The sequence below is a fragment of the Epinephelus moara genome, chromosome 14 (genome assembly GCF_006386435.1).
Source record: "Epinephelus moara isolate mb chromosome 14, YSFRI_EMoa_1.0, whole genome shotgun sequence".
Lineage (NCBI taxonomy): Eukaryota > Metazoa > Chordata > Actinopteri > Perciformes > Serranidae > Epinephelus > Epinephelus moara.
The window spans coordinates 1,140,998-1,164,401 of NC_065519.1; the positions used below are offsets into that span (position 1 = coordinate 1,140,998).

General features: G+C 45.6%; 1 protein-coding gene across 9 annotated transcripts in view; it reads left to right on the forward strand.

Annotated features, from left to right (window-relative positions):
• fgfr3 (fibroblast growth factor receptor 3) overlaps positions 1-23,404 on the forward strand; it is a 102,040-nt gene that overhangs the window by 66,899 nt on the left and 11,737 nt on the right. For 3 of the 9 annotated variants that reach the window (XM_050062120.1, XM_050062127.1, XM_050062122.1), the window contains exons 6-15: positions 3,899-4,022; positions 4,148-4,338; positions 12,906-13,050; positions 13,634-13,815; positions 18,944-19,089; positions 19,382-19,503; positions 20,268-20,378; positions 20,465-20,655; positions 22,346-22,468; positions 22,896-22,966. In XM_050062120.1, coding sequence (XP_049918077.1) covers positions 3,899-4,022; positions 4,148-4,338; positions 12,906-13,050; positions 13,634-13,815; positions 18,944-19,089; positions 19,382-19,503; positions 20,268-20,378; positions 20,465-20,655; positions 22,346-22,468; positions 22,896-22,966 — 1,406 coding nt within the window. Of the gene's footprint in view, positions 1-3,898; positions 4,023-4,147; positions 4,339-10,261; positions 10,407-12,905; positions 13,051-13,633; positions 13,816-18,940; positions 19,090-19,381; positions 19,504-20,267; positions 20,379-20,464; positions 20,656-22,345; positions 22,469-22,895; positions 22,967-23,404 lie in introns of all 9 variants that reach the window. The other 6 variants (XM_050062121.1, XM_050062128.1, XM_050062123.1 and 3 more) reach the window with 4 other exon arrangements.

A 23,404-nucleotide genomic window follows, 5' to 3' on the forward strand; every position in this document is an offset into this window, starting at 1 on the left:
TAAAAGTGACATAATCTCATTTTTAAATTAATAAAAATAAACAAATATTAGATGCAAACCATCAAAAAAATATTTAAAAAATAGTTATTGTGAAGATTTGATAATCAGAAATACTTCATTGACACTGAGGGGCAAAGTGTCGTAGAGTTTGTTCTTTTTAAACTTTCATTTGAATAAAAAATATCAAATAGTGAAATTATCACAATCCTCAAATACGTAGATAAAACATAAGACTAAAATCAGCCCAGTTTGAATCTGGTATCTGCAGTTTGGTTTGATTTTCATGCCGACAGATTAAATTAAAGGATTACACGCTCGTCCACAGATTACATCATAATTACAGCTTTTATTGAGCTGAAACTTCGCTGGGATTTTCAGAGTGGAAACATGCGTCATTTTCTTTGACAGCAGCCACGAACATTTCAAACTGAACATAATCAGAATCTGCAGTAACTGAAGCTGTCAGGTAAAAACAATAAGGATTACCTGTTTGCCAACTGGGCCATTAAAATCCCACGTTGGGCTCATACATTCAGCAACTCAGTCACTCGATGGGGCAAAAACAAATCAACAAATGTTTTTTCTTCCTGACGATGGAAGTATCTAAGCAGTGAGCCATCTCACTTCCTTCTCTGTTTAGAGTAACACATTTATTTATTGACTTGTATATTTGACGAGGACAGATGCATAAAACACTGCTTCATATGTAAAATACAAAGCTGCAGACAGGTTTGTAGTCATGGCTAACTTGCAGCCTCTGACCCTGGTTAGGCTGTAGAGTCAAAACAGGAAGTGTAAGATTACTGAGCGTGGAGTCATTCCATACAGTAATACAATAATATAATAATATAATAATTCATGCACAGTAGCCATCAACACTCATGAGAAAATGGCGACGGGCTGAGGTAAAGTGTGCGAGCTGACACACAAATGTGTTGGATGTGGGTGAAACTCCAGCTCTGTATCACACACTTTAACACAAGTTTGAGAACAAGGAGGAAGAAACAGGATCAGTTTCCATGACAGTTACCTTTAGTCTTTGTTGTAGTTTGATAACTGTTAACAACTGTTCAGAGGGCGAGTAGATTTCTGACCGAACAAATGAAGAAAGAAAGTAACACTGAATGATGTCATGGCATCAGAAGCATTAAACGTCTGAGTAGCTCAGCAGAAGCACGGAGCCCTCGCTGACTTTATGTTGTGATCAAATGAGGTCTCTTTATGAAATGGAGACTGAAATAAAATCATAACTGAGATCGCAGCCTCGTTCTGGTTCTGTTGGTGGTCTTGGCCTCTGAGCTGCGACTTCAGCTCGTATTTTACCACCTTTTAGCTTCCCTCCTCATGAGTTGCCACTTCTTTCTTTCTTTTCCCTCCTCCTCCTCCTCCTCCTCCTCCTCCTCCTTCTCCTCGGAGCTCAGAGCTCGGCGACCGCAGCAGAAGGCGTCACTCATCTGCTCATGAGAGCAGCCATTGACTTGAGTTTGACTCCCCGGCTCTGAGAGGGGTAGACGGGGTGGAGCCATTTGCCAGCGTAGAGCGGGCTGCTGCTCTATGTTACCACGCAACTGCAGAAAGCACACACAGGCATAATATTTACACTGTTACATTATTTTCCGCATGCGCCTCCAAGACAGAGTCAAGGAGTGTATACTGTGAGACAGAGGGAGGAGGGGAGGAGGAGGAGGAGGAGGAGGAGGGGAGGAGATCCTCGACCTACTAATATATACGTCCTGTGAATGGCTGGCCTCCTACCTGCACGCGTGGGGTTAAACGTTTGTGAAAACACTAAGCCCTCTCCGGGTCGGCACATTTTCCTACGCAGGTGATGTTAAGTGTTCCACCCTGAAAAAGGCTCTTTGTTGACATCACTCACTCCCGTCTTTAGTAATTCTGACCTCTCTCGCAGGAGTTCACTCCACGCTTGTCTCGCAGCAGTGAGCACAGCGTCGGCGTCTGCGCCGCATGTTTCCACTTAAGCTGCGGAGGTCGTCCTTCTTGGCCCGTGGAGACTCTGCCTATCGATGCGTAGCAGGTTCTCTGTTCTCGCCTCACCGTGCTGCGCCGCTCCACTCACTCTGCCTCTGAGCAGCTTCTGAATCTGTCAACTTAGTATCTGTCTGCCGCTGCCGTCCACACACACATGCTTTAAATTACTGCGCAAAATGTAGCCTTGGACTCTGCGGGGACGGATCGCTCCTGACTGGCACCCTGAAGCCAATTTCAGAGGTGCAAAAAAAGAAGCCAGCCTGTGCCGAGTGCAGACGGAGAAGAAAATGATTTCAAGAGTCTTTGCTCAGCTCCCTCTTATGAAAATAATCAATTAGTTGCAATGATTGCTGAAACATCTGGAGCTCTGTGGCACGCTGAGTCAAATCCATCACTGTTGTGCAACAATCCTGCATCTCAACAAAGTACAGTTCAACATTTGACCCAGAGTGTGCAGCACACACCTGATCATTCCTTTGATCCCAGCTGGACGTCATGCTGCGGGCAAACACAACTGGTACCCATCAAGTGTCAGTGATGGTTTCTCTTCATCACGTCTGCTCTTCATCAACCAGCCTGCAATTAATACAAAGAGGTTAAAGTGGTATTAGCAGTTTAAATGTTTGTTCAGAGGGGCTGCACCTCCAGTAAACACACTCTGCACACAGCTCGCTCTGTTTCACCTCGCCGGCCGCTCTGTGATGGTTCAGGCCAGAGACATCAAAGGAAGGAGCGAGGGAAGAGATCTGCTGCTGGAGAGGACGACTGGAGAGGACACAGCGCTCGTTTGTTAGTGAACGAGGCGTCAGTCTCTGTTTCAGCTGTGTCATTTAATGAACAGTGTTTCATCTGCATCTGTTCAGTGAATCTTCACACATTGTTCTTGTATTGTTCTAAAGGATAAACACACGCTCAGTTATTTTGTACTTGACCGCTCACTGGGAGCGCTGTTGGAGTATAGATACAGTTTGGTTATTCAGAGCACCACAGTCTCAGAGCTCAGAGCAACTCTGTGCACAGACGGAGCAGCAGGAAGTGAAACTGCACCAATTCTTAATTCATATAGGAACACAACAGTCTTTAACTTAGAACAGCAGCGCTCTTATTTTACTGCTGTCCATCAATTTTCCAGCCAGCTGTAGATTAAACTGGCCGTGTTCTCATGGTATCTGTGCATCCTGTGGTTCAGATGTAAAAGTTGACTCACCTCTGCAGCAGCTGCTCCTCTAACCCATCGATCAGCTCTGATCGATCTGACCACACATTGATCAGTTCCACATCTCGCTACTCAAACTCAACAAACTGCTGCTGAGGAAATCAAAAAGAGAGTTCCACCTACAAACCTACAAAGTCAGGGAGGAGACACAGAACACACAAGTCTGCTCATCAGTGGAGATACACTGACAATATGACGCCTGTTCTCACTGAACGGTTCGTAGGGTATCCCAAGAAAAGTGCATGTACAACAGTTTGTATGATATCCTTCATATTTGTGCCTCATCAGTGACGTTATGTCTTTAACGTAAAGTCACAGAGGTTGATTTAGGAACAGAAACATGGTGAGGACGAACCTTAACATGACTCAAAGTTCACACAGATCTGAACACATGACTCCCATCCACCACCTCCCCAACCTGCCTCCGTACAAGCACTTCCTGCCTCCTTGTCACTGCGCATTGGTCACATGATCGCAGCCTCTCAAAATACGTGGGATATGAACGAATATGGGTTTCTTATTGGAAAACATGAAAACAATGTGAGAGGCTGAAATATGATCCTTGAAAATAGGTTCAGTATCCTCACAATCTTGGACAGGTTGAAATAACATATCCTGACTGTTCTCTCCTCCTCCTCCTCCTCCTCCTCTTCCTCCTCCTCCTCCTCCTCCTCCTCTCTGTGCTCCCTCCAGCTGAGACACCAGCAGTGGAGTCTGGTGATGGAGAGCGCCGTGCCATCAGACCGGGGGAACTACACCTGTGTGGTGCAGAACAAGTACGGCGCCATCTCCCACACCTACCAGCTGGATGTTCTGGGTAAACAGGATTCACTCACCTCAGCTTCTGTGTGAACTCTGAACAAGTTAACACACACCTGAGTCGTCCATGTTACAAAGATTGTTCTATGACCCATGCTAACGACTCCACGCTGTCTCTTTCAGAGCGCTCCCCCCACAGGCCCATCCTCCAGGCCGGCCTGCCAGCCAATCAGACGGTGGTGGTGGGCAGCGACGTGGAGTTCCACTGTAAGGTTTACAGCGACGCCCAGCCGCACATCCAGTGGCTCAAACACATCGAGGTCAACGGCAGCCGCTACGGCGCCGACGGCGCCCCCTACGTGGACATCCTGAAGGTGGGTGTTGCTGTTTGATGTCTGTGATGTTTCAGCAGCCGGGAGTCGATTTCAGCCCGAGATCGTCTCGCTGCGAATGATTCTCTGCGAGGTGTCTGGGTTAATGAGTTTTTACAGTCGGTGGGTCCGAGGGGCCGACGGCTCTTCTCACTGCAGCGGAAAATTGACGAGCTCATTTTATCGAACACTACACCTTCATTATGAGCAGAGAACAGACTCACCTGCCCCCCCCCCCCCCTCACACTGCAGCATACAGAGAGGGTCGCTCATTAACCCAATAACATCTCTGTACATCACAGTCCAGGCTTCTGGTCTCAGACGTGGCCTCAGCACCACATTGGCTCTGACAGGAGCTGATTAAGGAGGCTCTTAATTCCAGTGTCAGCCTCAACAATGACTGGCAGCTCCTGAAGGAGGATTACATGACATTAAATTATTATTAAAGAAGTATTTCACTCACATTAATCACCATTTGTATAGAAGTGACTCCCTGTGTGTGAGGTGCCTTGGATTTGTAAAGAAACTGTGTTTTTCTTGCACCGTTAACAGAGAATCTAGAACAATATCTTACATTCTTGATCATCTGAAGTTACACAGAACTCCTGCTGCACCATCAAAGTCTCATTTATCCTGTCGTACATTCAGCACTTCACACACACGCATTCACTCTTAACACAATGCACATATTCACGCTGTGTCACTCCCACGAGTTTGAATGCTAGAATATTTTGTGTGACTCGCGTCATACGTGTGAAATCACTTAATCGATGAATGAACTTCTGCTGCTGTGTCCTCTGCGTCATATGTAAGATAAGACAGATCTTGTTTTGTTCTGTCTCGCTGTGAAAGCTTCACAGAGACTGATTTATTATTAATTTAGGATTTTACCCACAGACGGACCTGTCATCAGTTTGAGTTCAACTCTTTCACTTTGTGATAACGACGTGAAGGTTTATATTGAGGATTGTTTGTGTGGCTTGACTGCAGATAGAGCAGATTATTTTAATGATTACCTCCAACAGCTGATGCGATCAGCGTGCACAGCCCCGAGGTGTCTGCATCTGCTCCTGAACTTTACTTATTGAATTTCAAACATGCTGGACTTCGTTCTGACTTTGTGTCAGATTAGAAAAAGGGCAGAGAGAGGAAAGAAAATGCCAGCAGACAAAACAAACACAACTATATGAGACAGTAGCGCGCTGATAAAAGCATAAATCCACCTTAAAGGTCACAGTTTGGACATTTGGAGTTCGTATGTGCTGCAGCAGCAGCGGCGGCGGTCCAACTTTGATTGGCTGATGATCCGTCTTGTTGCTGAATGGCCCTGTTCACTTGTTCTGGAATGAACTCTTCAATTATACATCAGGTAACATGCAAGACTGTGAAAGAATGAGTGTACCTGAGCTGCATTTGCATCTGCAGGTGCTCCCTGTGTGTGTGTGTGTGTGTGTGTGTGTGTGTGTGTGTGTTAGATAAACAGCGTGGTGAAGGCGTCAGATGGTCTCAGGAGGGTTATAGAATAACTGGTGGAGGTCTCATCACCTCTCCAGGCAGCGATGGCGTTCAGGAATAGAGTCGACAGCATTCCTCAGCGAGGAGGACAACACCCTAACCCACTGAGAGGACTGTTTTCTTTTTTTATATATAAATTTGGGGTGAAGAGAGGAAGACTCCCATCGAAAAAAGCCAAGAAGGCCTTTTGCTTTCTTATTTGGCCTCTCCCTTTTCTTTTTTCTGCCTCTCTCTCGAGAGCGAGGGAATAAAACAAACATCTGGTTTGGACTAAGTTAACTGCCGTGGTGGCGGCAACGCAGGCAGAGAGACGGGGCTCTGTTAACCGCCGCTGCCGTCAGATGTGCTGCGTCGCGTGGTTTGAGGAGGAGGAGGAGAGAGGAAAGAGGGAAGAGGCACCCAAAAAAGCCATGGAAAAAATGAGTGGAGGAACACAAGGAAGGGCAAAGTCAGCAGGGAGGGAGAGAGTGTGTGACGGAGCGGTGGGTAAAGATGGAGGGAGGGATAGAGCGAGGGGGCGGGGGGGGGAGAAATTAAAACGACAGAAGAGACAGAAAGTGAGAGTGAACAAAAGAAGAAGAAGAAGAGTGACACATGGAGCGCTGCAGCTCTGTGTGTGTGTGTGTGTGTGTGTGTGTGTGTGTGTGTGTGTGTGTGTGTGTTGGAGTGATGGATTTCAGACTGAGGTCGACTGTATTCAGCAGTCAGTTGTAATATAATGATGATGCAGAGGAAGAGGAGGGTCTCAGCTCTTCCTCTGCAGTAGTGATATGATGGATTATTTTACACTTAAAGATTTAATTAATAACCTTTGTGAACACTCAGCGCCTCACTGATGGATCCTCTTACCAGCCTGATAATCTCTTCTTTTCATCATGTGTTGGACAGAAAATAGAATTTATTTTTAACCATCATCAGTTGGCATCAAAGTAAGAATCTGGGAAACTGAAGGTCTGATGATTAGAGTGGATTTATTAGGATTTTGCTGAACAGTGCAAATGTCTTTCTTTTTAGTCCCGAGCGAGATAAGAAGATTGTTACCTCATTAATACACTTCAAAACACTAGTTGGCGTCAGAGTTACTGTGACTCTGTGTTGAGCAGGGCTGCAGCAGTATGAGATTCTTTACGATTTGATAACCACCTCAGAAAATATTGTGGTTTCACAGTTTGACAGAATTTATATCATCATCGGTGAGAATGATCCTCACAGGAGAGACAACAGAGTACTGTTGATGAACAAACCTTTTATTACTGAAACATTTTGTTAATGAAGTTTGTGTAAAAAGTCTCCCAAAATAATATCATAGAAAATCAAATGTGCATCAGCTTTGTGACGGAGGGTGTTCATGCTCATCAGGCAGTCACCTGACATGTGAGGGTCGTTACCTTGATGAATCTCACCTGGGCCTCCAGCCTGTAAGAGCTGCCTCATGTTTTCACTCTCCGTCCGTACAGCAGACGTCCACCCTGCATCAGCACCTCTGCAGTACACCTGACACACGTCCCTGCATGGCTTTCATAACTGACTCACACACTGAGTCAATCTTAGTTTAATAAATTCTGGTTCTTTTAACTAAATGTTTTTGGGGTTTTTTGTGGACTCCGTACCTTGTGACACAGTAAACCTTAACGCCAGTGTATCACAGCAACCTTCCTGTTGTGTTTCTGTGCAGTGATTCAACAAACACGTAAAACAGGTTTAAAATAAAGGACACAATTCAGCTCAGTTAACTCACAAGCTTCACAGACACAAACACTTGTCTTTATCTGGACACATTTTCCCCACAAATACAACATGCTAACATTATTAGCACAAGCCTAAGGCATTTTACATTGTATACATTAGCCTAGCAGCTAGCAGAGTTTTCCTCTGCTCATATGAAGCCAGGGACAACAGCAACATTTAACAAAGGTAACTTCAGCTCCATTACAGCTCACTGACAAAACAACTGTCCAAACCTAATTATTGCGACAGATCAAGTTGTATGAATTAGCCTGGCAGCTAGTGGACTTTACTTTACAGGATAAATCACACACAGGACTTTAACTTATTGTTCCTTAGCCGTGAAATAAAGTAAATAAAATCTTTGTTTCCACTGAGGGAAACAGTTTGCAGGTCTGCGTCGCTGCAGCGTGTTGTCACATATGTGAGGAGGTGCTCGTCAGGTTACAGCGCAGGGTAAGCGTCCACACACAGTGTTGGTACAGCATCAGTACCGGACATGAAGGTGAAATAAAAGCCTCCCTGCAGCTGTAGGTTCACTGATTAAATGTTGAACTAACTTTAAAAGTGGCTCATTCCCAGCATCTGATGATTCGTCACACTGCCTGAAACAATGTTTTTTTCTTTGTGCGTAACGAGTGATAATTAAATAATTTATTACAAGAAGAGAGAACGAGACGCCCCTTTAATGTCTCCCTCTGATTATTTAACCCTTTGCATGCTGTAGCTCTCACATTAATGTAACTGCACTGGGGGGCTGCAGAGATAAGCAGGTGACAAGGTGATATAAAGATTATCATACAGCGTACATTTGTTTATCTACGATACTGAAAATAGCTCAGCTTTATTTTGAGTTTTTTTACACAGACTTCCAGCAACACAATGGTTTCAGGTTTCAGTCATAGTAATAAAACATTTGTTCAAATAAGACTCTGTGATACCGTGAGATGTTTATCATCACACCGTGAGAATCTCATACTGTTGTTGGAGGTGTCACAGAAGTGTTTCTCGATCTGTTGGACTGAAGAGTGAAACACGAGGCCAATCTGTGAACGTTCCAGCAGATTTCAGTAACGAGGTGTGTGTCAGATACAGAGGGAGAGGAGGAGGAGGAGGAGGAGGAGGAGGAGGAGGTGACAGTCAGAGAGAAAAAGGAGTAAGATGGAGAGATTAAGGAGGGAGGGAGAGTAGGAGAGAGACGGGCCAACAGAAAGAGAAGAGGGGGGAGAAAAAAGCCTGTCAGCCCAGACCGCGGCTCCACGCTCTATTTTCGACTACCACATAATTGAAACAGTATTTACAGAGATGTGTGTGTGTGTGTGTGTGTGTGTGTGTGCGTGTCTGTGGCCCTACCACAGTTCCTTCAGCCTCTGTGACATCTCATGTGTGGTATATAAACTGTAGGAGTTAAACACAGCTGGGGGGGGGGGGGTCATGCAAGATTTCTTTTTTTAAGAAATGCCTGAATCGCTCTTTTGATGCCTGGAAAAAAAAAAGTTAACGATGAGCGAGTCGCTGTGGCGTGGGGGGGAGGGGAGGGAGGGCAGGCGTCTGGAGCCGAGCCCTGGATGTTCATTAAGCGCCATAAAACATGATATGTTTTCTCCTTTATGTGCTTTGCCCGTTTAATTATTCATCCGCAGTTTCTCTGCTGGAGAGCCGTCACAGCCAGTGTGTGTGTGTGTGTGTGTGTGTGTGTGTGTGTGTGTGTGTATGTGTGTGTGTGAGTGTTTATGCACGCAGCACACACACACTTTAGGATGATTGACGTACTGTAATGCCTTTAATCTACAGATAGACAGTTTGTGTTACTGTGTGTATGAAACGTACGTGTGTGTGTGTGTGTGTGTGTGTGTGTGTGTGTGTGTGTGTGTGTGTGTGTGTTTATGATCCTACAGGTTTAATCTCACAGACAGCCTGCTTCACTGCGTGTGTGTGTGTGTGTGTGTGTGTGTGTGTGTGTTTCCATTTAAATTACCAACACTTGTCGGCCTGTGTCAAAGTAATCAGTTACAAGTATAAGTTCTGCATTTATATATCGGGTTTGTACGAGGTATTCGAGGTTTCTTGGGTCCAGACCTTTGACTCCGCCCACTCCACTGAGTTTAACTTGACTTATTCATCTACACCGTCAGCATTACCATGTTGAAGACCGGAGCATTGTAAGTAGTTTCTACTCGTCTCGTTGTGAATCTTTGGTCTGAACTGGACTTTAGAAGCTACTGAAGTCCAGAGAGCTGAACACACAGAGACCAGTAACACTACCAATCACAGTGCACGACAAAATACGGCGACGTCTGCAGCACAAGAAAATTCTCCAGGTGTGTGACATGAAGGAAAGCTGTCGAGATCTCTTATAAATACAGTTTATTTGAAATATGACTTGAGCACCTTGAACAGAGTAAATGTGATGCTTCACTTCCTGCGACTGACAGTTATTATAGCTGGAGCTATCGTTAGCTTAGCTTAGCATGAAAACCTGGAAACAGCTAGCTGAGTTGAGAAATAATCTGCTCCTTTAAAGGTCACTGTTTAACAAGTTGCGTCTCATTTGTTGACTCAAACACAAATGTAAAATGTTTGCAGTGTATTTGTGTGTGTGTGTTTGCATGTATGTTGTGAACATGTGTTGTAACAGGAAGTGGCTGTAACGGCCTCACTGTGCGTCTCACTGTTCCCTCCACAGAGTGTTGTCAGTAAACACACTGAGGCCCACAGTAAGTTGAAACTGTACAACGTGACAGAGAGGCATGCTGGGAAGTACTGGTGTCGTGCCACAAACTTTGTAGGCAAGTCGGAAAACGCTTTCTGGCTAAAGGTACACAAAGCAGGTAAATCCTGAGCTCCAGGTCGCAGCCACCTTCATCTGATCCTCTGCTGTGTCTCCTCTTCCTCATCCTCTCTGCGGGGCTCCTCCTGGTTGTGGGTTTGATCAGCTCACTGGCTTTCTAATAGGACCACACACACACACACACACACACACACACACACACACACACAAAGATATTCCTCTGCTGAGTTTAAATGCTCACACTCTGTTAGCTCGTAGCTATCATCCATTTTAACGCCCAGTGCCACTTTGTCTTCCTCCCCGATCGATAACAAACACAATATCACACCTTTAATTACTGCGACAACTTCAAAAGCCTCACCCTCCCACAATCCACCGTCTCACACACACACACACACACACACACACACAGCAGTATTGATTTGCCTGGGAGTGCATTCTCCAGCTGTATTAATGTGCTTTTATATGAAAGCATGCAGCAGGACTCTGATTCATGACTCGGTCTGGATGTCACTGTTCATTACTGAGGCCCCGGGAATGAGAGTCGCCCACCCCCCCACCAAGCCACATCAGACACTGGGTTTGAAACTCCCCCACTGGTCATCATATCAGCCATTAGTCAAAGAGGAAAAGCCTCAACTTCACTGGTGCTCTTTTTTGAGCAATTTCAAGGTTATTTAGAAGCAATCATGCTGAATCTGTGGGGTTTTATAAAGTCTGTGTCTTTGACTGACTGACACTGAATAAAAGTTTGTTCGGCTCAAACAACTGAAAAATGTGTTTCAATAAAACTTGTATTAGTGAACTAAACTCTTCATGTGAAAAGGTAGAAGATCTTTAAGAACCATTAACATGTCCATTAGAATTTATTTTTCTTAAAAACAGTGGGCCCAGAATAGATCCTTGAGGCACCCCAGTTATTTAAAAAAAAAGGCAGTGGACCCAGGATAGATCCTTGAGGTACCCCAGTTATTTAAAAAAAGGCAGTGGACCCAGGATAGATCCTTGAGGTACTCCTAGAAAAAAATACTTCTACTTCTACTACTACTATACTACAGCCAAGAAACATTTTAGAACAACATCCTAAACTCCAAGTGTGATGCTCAGATATTATAATTAACAGCATCAAAAGCTTTTGAAATGTCCAAAACAGTACGAAAGTTTCCCGTTGTCCACATTTGATGTTGTCGGCACACCAGCAAGGTGCCATCATTTCTGGTGAAGGGATCTGCTTTGCTTTGGTGTCAGGTAAATTTCACACTGGTTTAATTCAAACTCACATGTTGTGCTGCAAAAACGTGCGTCTTATCAAGTTTTATCTCGAACTGAGCGCCAGAGTCCTGGTCTTTCAAAACAAGTGATAAAATCTGACTTTGCAGTGAGAATATTTTTAGTTTAATTCTACATAAATGCAGTATCTTCAAGACAAAATAAACCAGACTGCCGTACTTTAATCGAGCAAATTCTTGAAACAGGCTGATTTGAAACTGATTACTGGGGACCTACTGTGCTAATTTTCTGTCATATATATGTCGTAATAATGATAGACGTTGATAGTAAACGAGGCCAAAGTTTCAAATAATGAAATAAACTTATGTAAAATTAAAAGTCAGCTTGTGAAGGATGTCTTTATACTGTCATCTGCTCCAGGCTCATTACATCACACCGCAAGTGTACATACACTGCTACATGTGGCCACATGCTAACGTCAGGGAAACATGTCATCTTGGTTGCCAATGTTAATTTCTCCCAGATTTTGGATCACATTCCTGCTGGAACATGACCGTTTGTAAAGATTTTGGTTTAGAAGCTTTGACTGATGATTTGTAACGGTAGAAAGTGCAGCTAGCCTCTGTTACAGTCGCTCCCACGGCTGCAATGACGTGGGTTTTTTTCCAAAGCTTGTTATTAGCTAGCCTAGTCCCACACTGCTGTGCTGTGATTGGCAAGTACTAACCATTGATGCACTAGCCAATCAGAGTGAGTAGTAATAGCCAATCACAGCACAGTAGGGTAGGAGTAGGCAAAAAAAGGAGGAGTTTTAAAGAGACGGGTACTAAAACAGAGTGCCTTGTGAAAACAGGCGGTCCGACAGTTTGAGGAAAGTAATTTGTTTTCTGAACATTAAATCATGAAAACATGTTCAGGTAGAAACCAAAAGTACAACCTGAGAATGAGCAGAATCTGTCCCCTGTAAATTAATCTCACTGTCATGTCAGACTTTTTCACTTTCAGGACGTAACAGGTTTGAAAGACTTGATAAGACGAAGGTGTGTTGCAGTGTGACAACTTGTGGTTTGAGATTGAACCAGCAGGCTTCTGTCGCAGCGTGGTGACGGTGCTGCTTGGGTGTTTTCAGGTGGTGGTGGTGGAGCTGCTGTCAGCAGAAGAAAACACTACCGCTGACTCCTTCATATCCTCACTCCTGTCCTTTCCTCAAGGGTGTATTTGGTGTTTCCTTTAAGAAGCTTTGGGCTCATGATATCTCTCCTCTTTCTGTCCTCCCTCCTCCTTCTGTTCCCCCTCTCATCCTCCACAGACGGCAGGTATTAACACCACAGATAAGGAGCTAGAGGTGCTCTCCTTGACCAATGTGTCTTTTGAGGATGCGGGCGAGTACACTTGTCTGGCAGGAAACTCTATCGGCTATTCTTATCACTCTGCCTGGCTGACGGTGCTTCCAGGTATATTCCTCTTCTCTCTCTGTCGTCCACGTCCTCCGTGACCTCCATCAAACTGTGACTGTTACTGTACTGTGTTTGTTTTGCTGAGTGCCGCGACCTCTGACGCTCATTTTCAAACCTAATTATCGTACATTATCGCAGATTGCCACTTGTTAACACCTTTTAAATGCGCTGCTTCTGTGTAATCGCACAAGCCGAATGTGCACTCCAGCCTCCATTGAAAGAAAGAGGCTTTTTAATCAGAGCAGATCGTCTGTTTAAATGTCTCAAGGCTACGAGGCAATTTAAAAACTTTTTTGTGTTGGGTGTTCAACACAATAATTACCTCCCTGGGGAGCAGCATATCACAGGTGCAATTACCTGCTGCAGGATAAAACTACAAGCTGATTACTTCCTGATCTGTTTCTGATTTATAGACGTTCTTCCAAAGAAAAGAATCTGCTGGGGTGAAATGTGGCGCTGAGCAAAGCAACATTTGTGTTTAATTATTCAGAAGAAATATTTCTGCTGAGATCTGATGTGAAAATAAATTATGAATTAATGATATGTTGTATTTTGACTGACGTCCCTCCTCCTCCCAAAGCAGTGAGCCCAGAGAAGGAGGATTACTACGCTGATATCCTCATCTACGTGACGGGCTGCGTGCTCTTCATCCTCGCCGTGGTCATCGTCGTCCTTTGTCGTATGAGGATGACGACGCAGAAGACGCTGCCCACGCCGCCCGTGCAGAAACTGTCAAAGTTCCCCCTCAAGAGACAGGTAACAGAAAGTAGATACAAGATTCGTATCAACACTTTTCCCTCTTTCTCTCTCTGTCTGGTCAGCTGTTAGCTCAGGGCAGAAAACTTTGGTCCAACATGATGGAGTTTGAATTATGGAGCAATCTGACTTTATTTTTTCCACAAAGCTGAATTAAAATATCTCATGAAATGCTAGAAAACACTCTGGTGTGTTAACCCCTTGTCATCCATCATCCAAACGCACAACACAGAAGTATCATCCAGACACAAACACAAACATTATCAGACAGCAAAAACATAAATCTCCCACAATGGAGAGAAAAGAGCTAATCGCTTGTCATCTGCAGGTCGAACAGTGAAACCATACGGTTGCTAAAATAATGTAGAAAAGAAAATGATCCAGATGCAAAGGTTTTGCAGCAGATCAGCGCTGCACAGATGGAGCGGTTGATGGAGCAGCTGATGGCGTGGCCGATGAGCTCTGTTGCTGGCCGATGAGCTCTGTTGCTGACTGATGAGCTCTGTTGCTGACTGATGAGCTCTGTTGCTGACTGATGAGCTCTGTTGCTGGCCGATGAGCTCTGTTGCTGTCTTCCGGGCTGCAGGGCACTTTGCAGCCCAGATGTGCTTTCATGTACCGACAGTTGGCACTGATAGATTTAGCGTAAATCGGCACTCTGTACTCCTATAATGACATAATTTGATCATCACTGTGGTTGCAGCAGTATAAAATTGACAGTTATAATATTGTGTACATTTGCTCATCTATGGTGTTGACAAAAACTGCAACTTGACGGAAAATCTCGCCTTTATTTTATTTTATTTTTCAAAACAATCTGTTGTCATTTCTTTAAGGATCATTGTAACTGATAATAATAATTGTGTAATACCATTTACCGCAGTATTTTCTGAGACGGTAATGTAGCATGAAAATCTCATACAGTTGCAACCCTAATCGAAGTTCTTTTCTCAACCCTGGAAATCTGTGAGCTACTGTTGCCACAACTGTTCAGCACTTAGTTGGCTTCAGAGATATCGCTGAGTTTCCTGGGAAAACACTGAATTTCCAGGGTGAATTCCAGACACAGTGAGTTTGGGAGAAAAATCCCACATTGTCTTAATAAAAACACGACATATCAGAAACTTTTTTTCTCCAAACTAAACTGCAGCAGAATAATTTTGAAAAACAGCCTCAACAATGCAGAAAGCAGTAAGGATGTTAAGAGAGGGAAGCTCCCTGAGTGTCAGAGCGTCGTGGAAAAACAGAGTCATTTATCTGCATCAGAGCCACAGAGACAGGAACCTGCAGAGGAGTTTTTATTTACGATATCTGTCTGTAACGTTCAGAGACGAGCTGCTCGCAGGACGAGACTCACACAGTGTGAATCAGTAGCCAAGGTTATTGTGCGTCTGTGTGTCCTGCTGTTTTGATGACGTCGCTTGGACGCTGGAAGGCATCACACTGCTGACATGTGTTCACATTTATCTTGGAGCAGGTTCAGCTCAGGGATATTTATGCTCTCCTGTGACTGTCAGTGTGAGTTTTAGATTTCACTCTGTGTAACGCACACTCGCCCCTCAACTGTTGGGAGAGAAACATAAAGTGGAGCAGCTGCGTCAGCCTGCAGCCTGCACCCTGCAGCCCGCACAGCTCTTCACCTCATCATCTCTCAGCCACCACGTTCAAGACGCACCTCCGTCGAGTCCGAGTCAGATCCAAGACAGAGTTCAAACAGAAAACAGAGCAGGACGAGATGAATCAAATGTGCTCCGAACCAAAACAGGAAATAAACTGAATCTCAAGGATGAAAAGAAAAGTTCTACACTTTGGGAAATTTGTGTATTTGCTTTCTTACAGAGTTTAAGATGAGGAGATTGATAACGTTCTCACATGTGTCGGCTGAGTATTAAGATATGGAAACAAACACTTCTTGATTAGGTTGGGGTTGGTTATAATTTGAGCTCAGGACTCTGCTGTATTATCATGAATAGACTTGATACCGGCTCAGTGAGCTCAGTGCTATAGATGCACTGGTTGCACTATTCTGGAGAGAAGGCGGACATCTGTACGGCCGATATCTCCAACACCACAACTATCCAGACTGACATGTAGCACTACAAATAAGAGGAGAAATGTGTTTCTCTTTGATTCTGGGGTGAACTGTCCCTTTACATGTGTGTTTGCCAGATAAAGAAATCAATTTCACTCATAGTGTGAGTTCTGGTTTGAGTGGTAGAAAAGATGTTTTTCAGTGAGACTGTTCAGCAGGGTTGTGCTCTGCTGACAGTCAGGAGAGAAGAGTTGAGTCAACATCCATCAGCGGTTCGATGAGGACGAGTCGGAGTCAAAACAGAAATGAGAATCAGACGCGTCCACGTCAGGAGAAAAGCTCAGAGCAGGTCAGGCCAGAGATCTGTCTGCAGGCTCTCCCTCTGCTCACTAATTGAAATCCTCGTCTGTTCAGTGAAAAGACTTCGATCGCAGCTCCTGAGCTCTGCTTCTGTTCTTGTTACCCCTCTGTCTCAAAACGTCTCTGAGCAGAGCAGAGCAGAGCAGTGTCACTCTGTTCATCCTGTGACGGCTCTGTGGATGTAAAGATGATGTGTAAAATGCAGATGAGTGTGTGCGTCCTGCCCCGCCCTGCTGGACTCCTGCAGCCGCTGTGTGGTCGCTCAGAGCCAGCTCCAGATTCCCAGCTCCATAATTGAAGGGTTGTGCTGCTCAAAATACAGAAAGATGCACTTTTAGAAAGGAAAACTCTTCCTGACGACGGTCATAATTCAGTTCCTGGAGAACAAACTCATGACTCTGGAAACCAAAGGCAGGATTTAGCCTGAATGGTTGTACAATGATGTATTTTCATAATTAGTCCTGGTTACATAAAAGCAGCCTTGTTGGGTTAAATCAGGAGGAACGCTGCTCGTCTGAACGATGCTCTAATTGTGGCGCCTAAATCTTTTACCTTCATGCTCTTATAAGGTCGTGCAGGGAGAGGTCTTATTGCATTTTTCTGTAATCTTTGCTTGGTTTTTATAAAGCTAATCTCCAGGTTCTCTCCTTTCTTTTTCATAACTCTGAGTAAATCTCCCATAAAGCCCCTGGCATGTTCTATCAGATATTACTTTTCATGCCTCTGAAATTGTGGTCGAGGCCGTTTCTTTTTTTTTTTTAAGCTTCTCAGCATTTTTCTCATTTTGCTCCAGAGGAGATGTTCAGGAGGGAAGTCTGTTAAGTGGCCATTTTTGTTTGAGGACCCCACCTGAAGGGGCCGAGCCGGCGACTCTGACACAAACAGATTCATCAGAGGCCGGGTCGGAGCCGTCAGCTCCCCTGGCGCTCAGATAAATGGTGGGTGGGAGGATGTCGAGCCTGCGGGCTCAGCGGCACGACCGCCAGTCTGGAAATGGAGCCCGCTGATGGATAGAGACGTCCGTCCCACCTCGCCACGCGAGCGCCCACCTCTGCTCCCTCCTTCATTCGTCTTTGTTACCGCCTGCTTCCTCCTGCACACAGCCACAAGCCGGCTGTTTGTTAAAGTCACTGCTGGTGTCACCGGCCCGCCTGTTTCTCAGAGAGCGCTGACATCACTCCTGAGATGTGTGATGCTGCAGTGTGTCGTATCGTGAGGTCGTTCAATCACTGACGCCGTCCTTAACCTTTTTACATCAACAAGTCCAAAAATCCCAGAAATGGATTATTTGTGTTCATGTGTGAATTGTTCAGCTCGTTGTACAAACCAGAGCTTCAACATTCAGTCACAGATGATTCATTATATTTACAGTTTTACAGTCGTCAGCCTCGTCTTTAACATGTCTAATCAGACTAACACGTGAAAAATGTTTCTGCCAGTGATGTGAGGTGAGTTTAGTTTCTCTGAGACTCTTCAACACTTGTGACTGAAAGAAGATAATTACAAAACATATTTTAATGTAAAGTGAGAACTGTGTGAATGATGATGATTTAAGCAAGTTAAACATCACTCTCACTGATGAAGCTTTTAGTTTTCTTCTCTCTAAGTCGAAGATTAAATTCTAACTTCTCGATCAAGGTAAGAACTCAGAGTAAAGTCGGTAGTTAAATTTCCAGTGTTGCAATAAAATCCTGAGAGTCTGGCCTCAGTCGGTCGTTGGCTCTCGTGATCTCGACCCCTTGATGTAACGTGGTGGTAAAACTCAGTCGGAGCTGCCTGAAGTCTTTTTCTCATCGCGACTTCACCACAAAATTAAACATGTTTAATATGACCCAGCTGACACACGACCGACCTCCAACGTTGAAATGTGGTTGAAATAATGTCGGCTGTTGTTCTAACGTTTAATTCTGATGGTTGTGAAAAGGTTAACAAAATTCTTATAACTGAACATTGAAATTTCAGAAAGATCTGTTTCAACATCGAAACAATTTTTTAAACAACATTTAAAGTTTATGGAACAACATTGAGAAATCATTGTTGATTCAACAGTGAATAAGTCTTGGCTCTTGGCAATACTGAAGATCAGTGACGTGATCATTGTGAAACAGCCAATAGCAGCGCTCTCTGCAGCACCAACCAGGAAGCAGCAAACCCGGTCGACAGTAAAGATGGAGGGGTCACCCGGGAAAAGCCAGAACAAGTCTCAGTTCTCTGAAGTGAGCAAGAGTCTGTGTCTGATCCTTCAATCAGCTCTGATTAATCTGAATGTTTAAAACAGTTCTTCTCTCCAACGGAGGCTCAAAGAGTCGAGGCGACAAAATCCAAAATGTAAAGTTTGTATTAAACACAGTTTATCTTTATGGATTATATTGATGCCGAATTAACAAGAACACTGTCGACACGTGACGCCTTTTATCTGGTGTTTCTACAGTTATGTGTTTTGGTAAGGAATTCTTAATGTTGTATTTCTTAAAGGGAGTTTGGTGCCATATTTTCCACCAGGAGCAGGAAATGGGATCTCACTGTCGCATCGTCTCACACTGTCTCTAAATGTGAGACGATGCGACATTTGAATCCTTAAGTGTTGTAGTTTCTGGTAGGTGTGAGACGCTGTGTTAAAACCTTCAGTGTTGGGTTAGGGTTAAAGGTCACGTTAGACGTCCTCCCTCTGTCGCCTTCTTTAGACACTCATCACTCCGTCCTTTTCAGAGTCTATAACAGTTTGTTTTTGCACCCAAGCAGGTGTCCTTGGATTCCAACTCCTCCATGAACTCCAACACCCCGCTGGTCCGGATCGCCCGCCTGTCATCCAGCGACGGCCCGATGCTCGCCAACGTCTCGGAGCTGGAGCTGCCCTCCGACCCCAAATGGGAGTTCCCTCGCACACGGTAAGAGAAGCACCTCCACACGTCTCCAGTCAGACGTCTGTCAGACAGGAAACATGGTGCGCTGAGGCTTCTTTCACGCTGTCAGGAAACATATCTGAGAGTCGACAGATCGGGCGCCGCTGTCCTTGTAGCGCTCTGTGTGTGAAAACATGCGAGCCGTTGATACATCAAGGTCACAGTGGCGCCTTCCTCCTCGCTACAAATCAGCCTCGTTCAGAACTGTAGAGATGAATTTAAAAACCCTCCCTCAGCCCTGCCTGCAGCTAAACTGTGAGCTGTGTGTGTGTTTCAGGCTGACTCTGGGTAAACCTCTGGGCGAGGGCTGCTTCGGTCAGGTGGTGATGGCCGAGGCCATCGGCATCGACAAGGAGAAGCCCAACAAGCCGCTGACTGTTGCTGTGAAAATGCTGAAAGGTTAGTGATTGTTGTTCTCCACCTTGAGCTGTGCTCTGACATGTCCTGAAGGACATCAGCTGAACTGTGTCTGTTTGACTCCTGCACACAGAGTCACTTTGTCTGTCTCTGTCCTCTCCGTCCTCTGCGTCCTCTCTGTCCTCTCTGTCCTCTCCGTCCTCTGCGTCCTCTCCGTCCTCTCTGTCCTCTCTGTCCTCTCCGTCCTCTCTGTCCTCTCCGTCCTCTCCGTCCTTTCTGTCCTCTCTGTCCTCTCCGTCCTCTCCGTCCTCTCTGTCCTCTGCGTCCTCTCTGTCCTCTCCGTCCTCTGCGTCCTCTCCGTCCTCTGCGTCCTCTCCGTCCTCTCTGTCCTCTGCGTCCTCTCTGTCCTCTGCGTCCTCTGTGTCCTCTCTGTCCTCTGCGTCCTCTCCGTCCTCTCTCTCCTCTCTCTGTCCTCTGCGTCCTCTGTGTCCTCTGCGTCCTCTCTGTCCTCTGCGTCCTCTGTGTCCTCTCTGTCCTCTGCGTTCTCTCTGCCTCAGACTCAGCTCTCCGTCCTCTGCGTCCTCTCTGTCCTCTGCGTCCTCTCTGTCCTCTCTGTCCTCTGCGTCCTCTCTGTCCTCTGCGTTCTCTGTGTCCTCTGCGTCCTCTCCGTCCTCTGCGTCCTCTCCGTCCTCTGCGTCCTCTGTGTCCTCTGCGTTCTCTTTGCCTCAGACTCAGCTCTCTGTGTATCTGTTTCTGTCTCTGGATGTTTACTACGGTTTGTTCTTCCTTCTCTTTTGTTGTCTCAGATGACGCCACGGATAAAGATCTGTCAGACCTGGTGTCAGAGATGGAGATGATGAAGATGATTGGGAAACACAAAAACATCATCAACCTGCTGGGAGCGTGCACGCAGGACGGTGAGGCAGCGCTGCATCACAGCGGAGACGATCGACACGGTAACTAACTGTGTCCTGAAAGTGACCGTGTGCTCTGCTGCTCGCAGGTCCTCTGTACGTCCTGGTGGAATACGCCTCCAAAGGTAACCTGAGGGAGTACCTGCGGGCGCGGCGGCCACCAGGCATGGACTACTCCTTCGACACCTGCAAAATCCCCGACGAGCAGCTCACCTTCAAAGACCTGGTGTCATGTGCCTACCAGGTGGCCCGAGGCATGGAGTACCTCGCCTCGCAGAAGGTCAGCCGCCATGACACTGTCGCTAACGCTGATATGCTAATGTTGTTTCACTGAGCTGAGTGTGTGTGTGTGTGTGTGTGTGTGTGTGTGTGTCTGTGTGGAGGAAAAGTCCTCACAGCTTCAACTAATTATTATTATTATCATTATTATTAACCCACCTCGACAATCGTGAAATCAGGCAGTATGTTTTGACACGTCGGACAGTTAAATATCATTTAAGATCATTTCTTTCAGCCTCAGTTTGAACAGAAATCAAATCATATTTTGACCTTTTCAGTTATTTCAAGGTTTATTTTGTAGGTTTATGGACAGAATTAGAATGAGGACTGAGCGCTGTCCTCCGCTCACCTCACAAGTCAGAAGTCTGAGCTGATGTCTGAGTGATGTCACACCTGAGTGATGTCACACCTGAGTGATGTCACACCTGAGTCGACCAAGATGTTGTTAGTAAACCAGTTGTAGCCAAGTTAGTTACTGTCAGCAGCACCAGCTGATATCAGGTCCACAGCGCAGACTGTAAATAATATTCTGGATGTGCTGGTGACGTCATTTGAAGCCTTTTGGATTCTGTGCTGCCAGGGCTCATTGAACGCACCATAGGTTCAACATATTCTCACAGAACAGTTCGTATGATATCCTACGAATTTTTTCCCCGTGAATGACGTTAGGTCCTTAACATACAGCTACGTAATTAACGTTAAGTTATGAAGGTCAGGTTCAGGAACAGAAACATGGTGAGCCTTAAAATGGCTCAGAGTTCACACAGATCTGAACATGTGACTCCAGGGGAAAGTCCCATCCAAGCACTCAGGACGGTTTCCTTGTTTACTGCCGTCAGCTCATTGGTACATGATCGCAGCCTTTCACAATATGTGTGATATGTGTGAATTTGGGTGCGTTACTTTTTATTGTAAAACATAAAACATTAGTGAGTGCAGCCTGATAGCTTAGCTAACACATAGGATCAGTGTTGTAACTACAGTTAATCAGGTTTTAAATCTTCACTGTGGAGAAATGACGTGTCACACAAGATTCAAACGTGGCCCCTCCCCCGACACTACACACAGAGAGCCACTGCACCACTGTGGGAACCTTACATTAGTTTTAATAGAGAAGCTGATGCGTTAGCAAGCTAACAGGAAACAGACTGACTCTGCACCGCTCTTCATCCCCGTCGCTCCTCTCCTGCAGTGCTCGCCAGTGAAGGAGAAAGTAAACGCCAACCACTGATTCACCTTCGATTTGGAACGAGCTTTGTCCACTCGGCGTCTCTCCTCACCGTGTTTAGGTTGTTTTGGTGCTGTGTCTGCAATTTTATTAGTTTCCTCTGGGATTGTGCAGCTACTAACTCACCTGTTACTGTCACTGTGCTGGGTCGACAGGCTTTTGTAGATAGGTACACACTGACAGAGAGAGAGAGAGAGATTGTTGCTGTATGAGTCCAAATGTGTTGTTTTTGTTTGTTTGTTTGCTCAGTGAAATCCAGCACAGTACACCTTTAAGGTTAGCTCATATTGTGGAGTAAGTCTGAAGGATGTGCTGGAGGTGATAAAGTCAGACGATGGTAAATGAAAGCTGTCGGCCTGCAGTGCATCAGTGTACGAGTGTGTGTGTGTGTGTGTGTGTGTGTGTGTGTGTGTGTGTGTGTGTGCAGTTTGTTGTGTCTGATCCATTGTTCCTGTCCCCTCAGTGTATCCACAGAGACCTGGCAGCCAGAAACGTCCTTGTGACAGAGGACAACGTTATGAAGATCGCCGACTTCGGTCTCGCCAGAGACGTGCACAATATAGACTACTACAAAAAGACCACCAACGTGAGTCTCGCTCTGTGAACACAGTATTGACTCGTTGTGTCAGAGCAGGGACGATATCCTTCACTTGAGACGCTCTGTGAGAGAATAACCTGAACAGATTCCACAGCAGTGTTCAGATGAGTTCAACCTTCCAGGAGATTTTTACACTCCAGTGAAAGAAAAGAAACAAACATGTATTTTCTGTGATCTCTAGAGCACAAACTTCTTGTGTTTATTTGAGTTTCTGAGCAGGTGAAGCTTCAGAGTCAGTTTATTCAGAATCAGACGTAAACACTTTGCACCTGCTGAACTAAAGTGTCTTATGATGAGACAGGTCAGCTGCAGGTGAAGGACTCGGACAGCGATGGCGAGACGAGGCCGACTGTCTGCTGTGTACAGAGAAGTTCTGCTGACTGAAGCCGTGTGTTGTTCCTGTCTGTTGTTGCAGGGTCGTCTGCCTGTGAAATGGATGGCTCCGGAGGCTCTGTTCGACCGGGTCTACACGCACCAGAGCGATGTGTGAGTTTGCACAAACCCACCGTCACATGCCAGCTGCCCGCTCATGTGGAGCCGCCGTTCACCGGAGGAATCCGGGTGTTGAAATATCGTGACTGAGCGTGTTAGCATCAAACGCTGAGTTTGTGCGTGTGAATATGGAATGGTAGCGTTCCCTTAGCGCTCACTGTCATCTGCACTCACTCTGTAATCCTGAGCTTCTTGTGTATCGGCGGCGCCACATTCCTCGCCGCGTTTGTTCTTTAATCTCCCAACGCGACATCACAGAGACAGAAACACAACGAGCCTCCACCACTCACTGCTGTTTTCTGAGCGTAGATCCAAGAACAGACGGAGATAAGAGGGTTTATCAGGTGCTATGAATCCAATGTGCCCCAGAACAGACGGCGATAAAAGGGTCAGTGGATTTAACGCCAGGTGTTCCCTCCGGGGGGGGGGGGG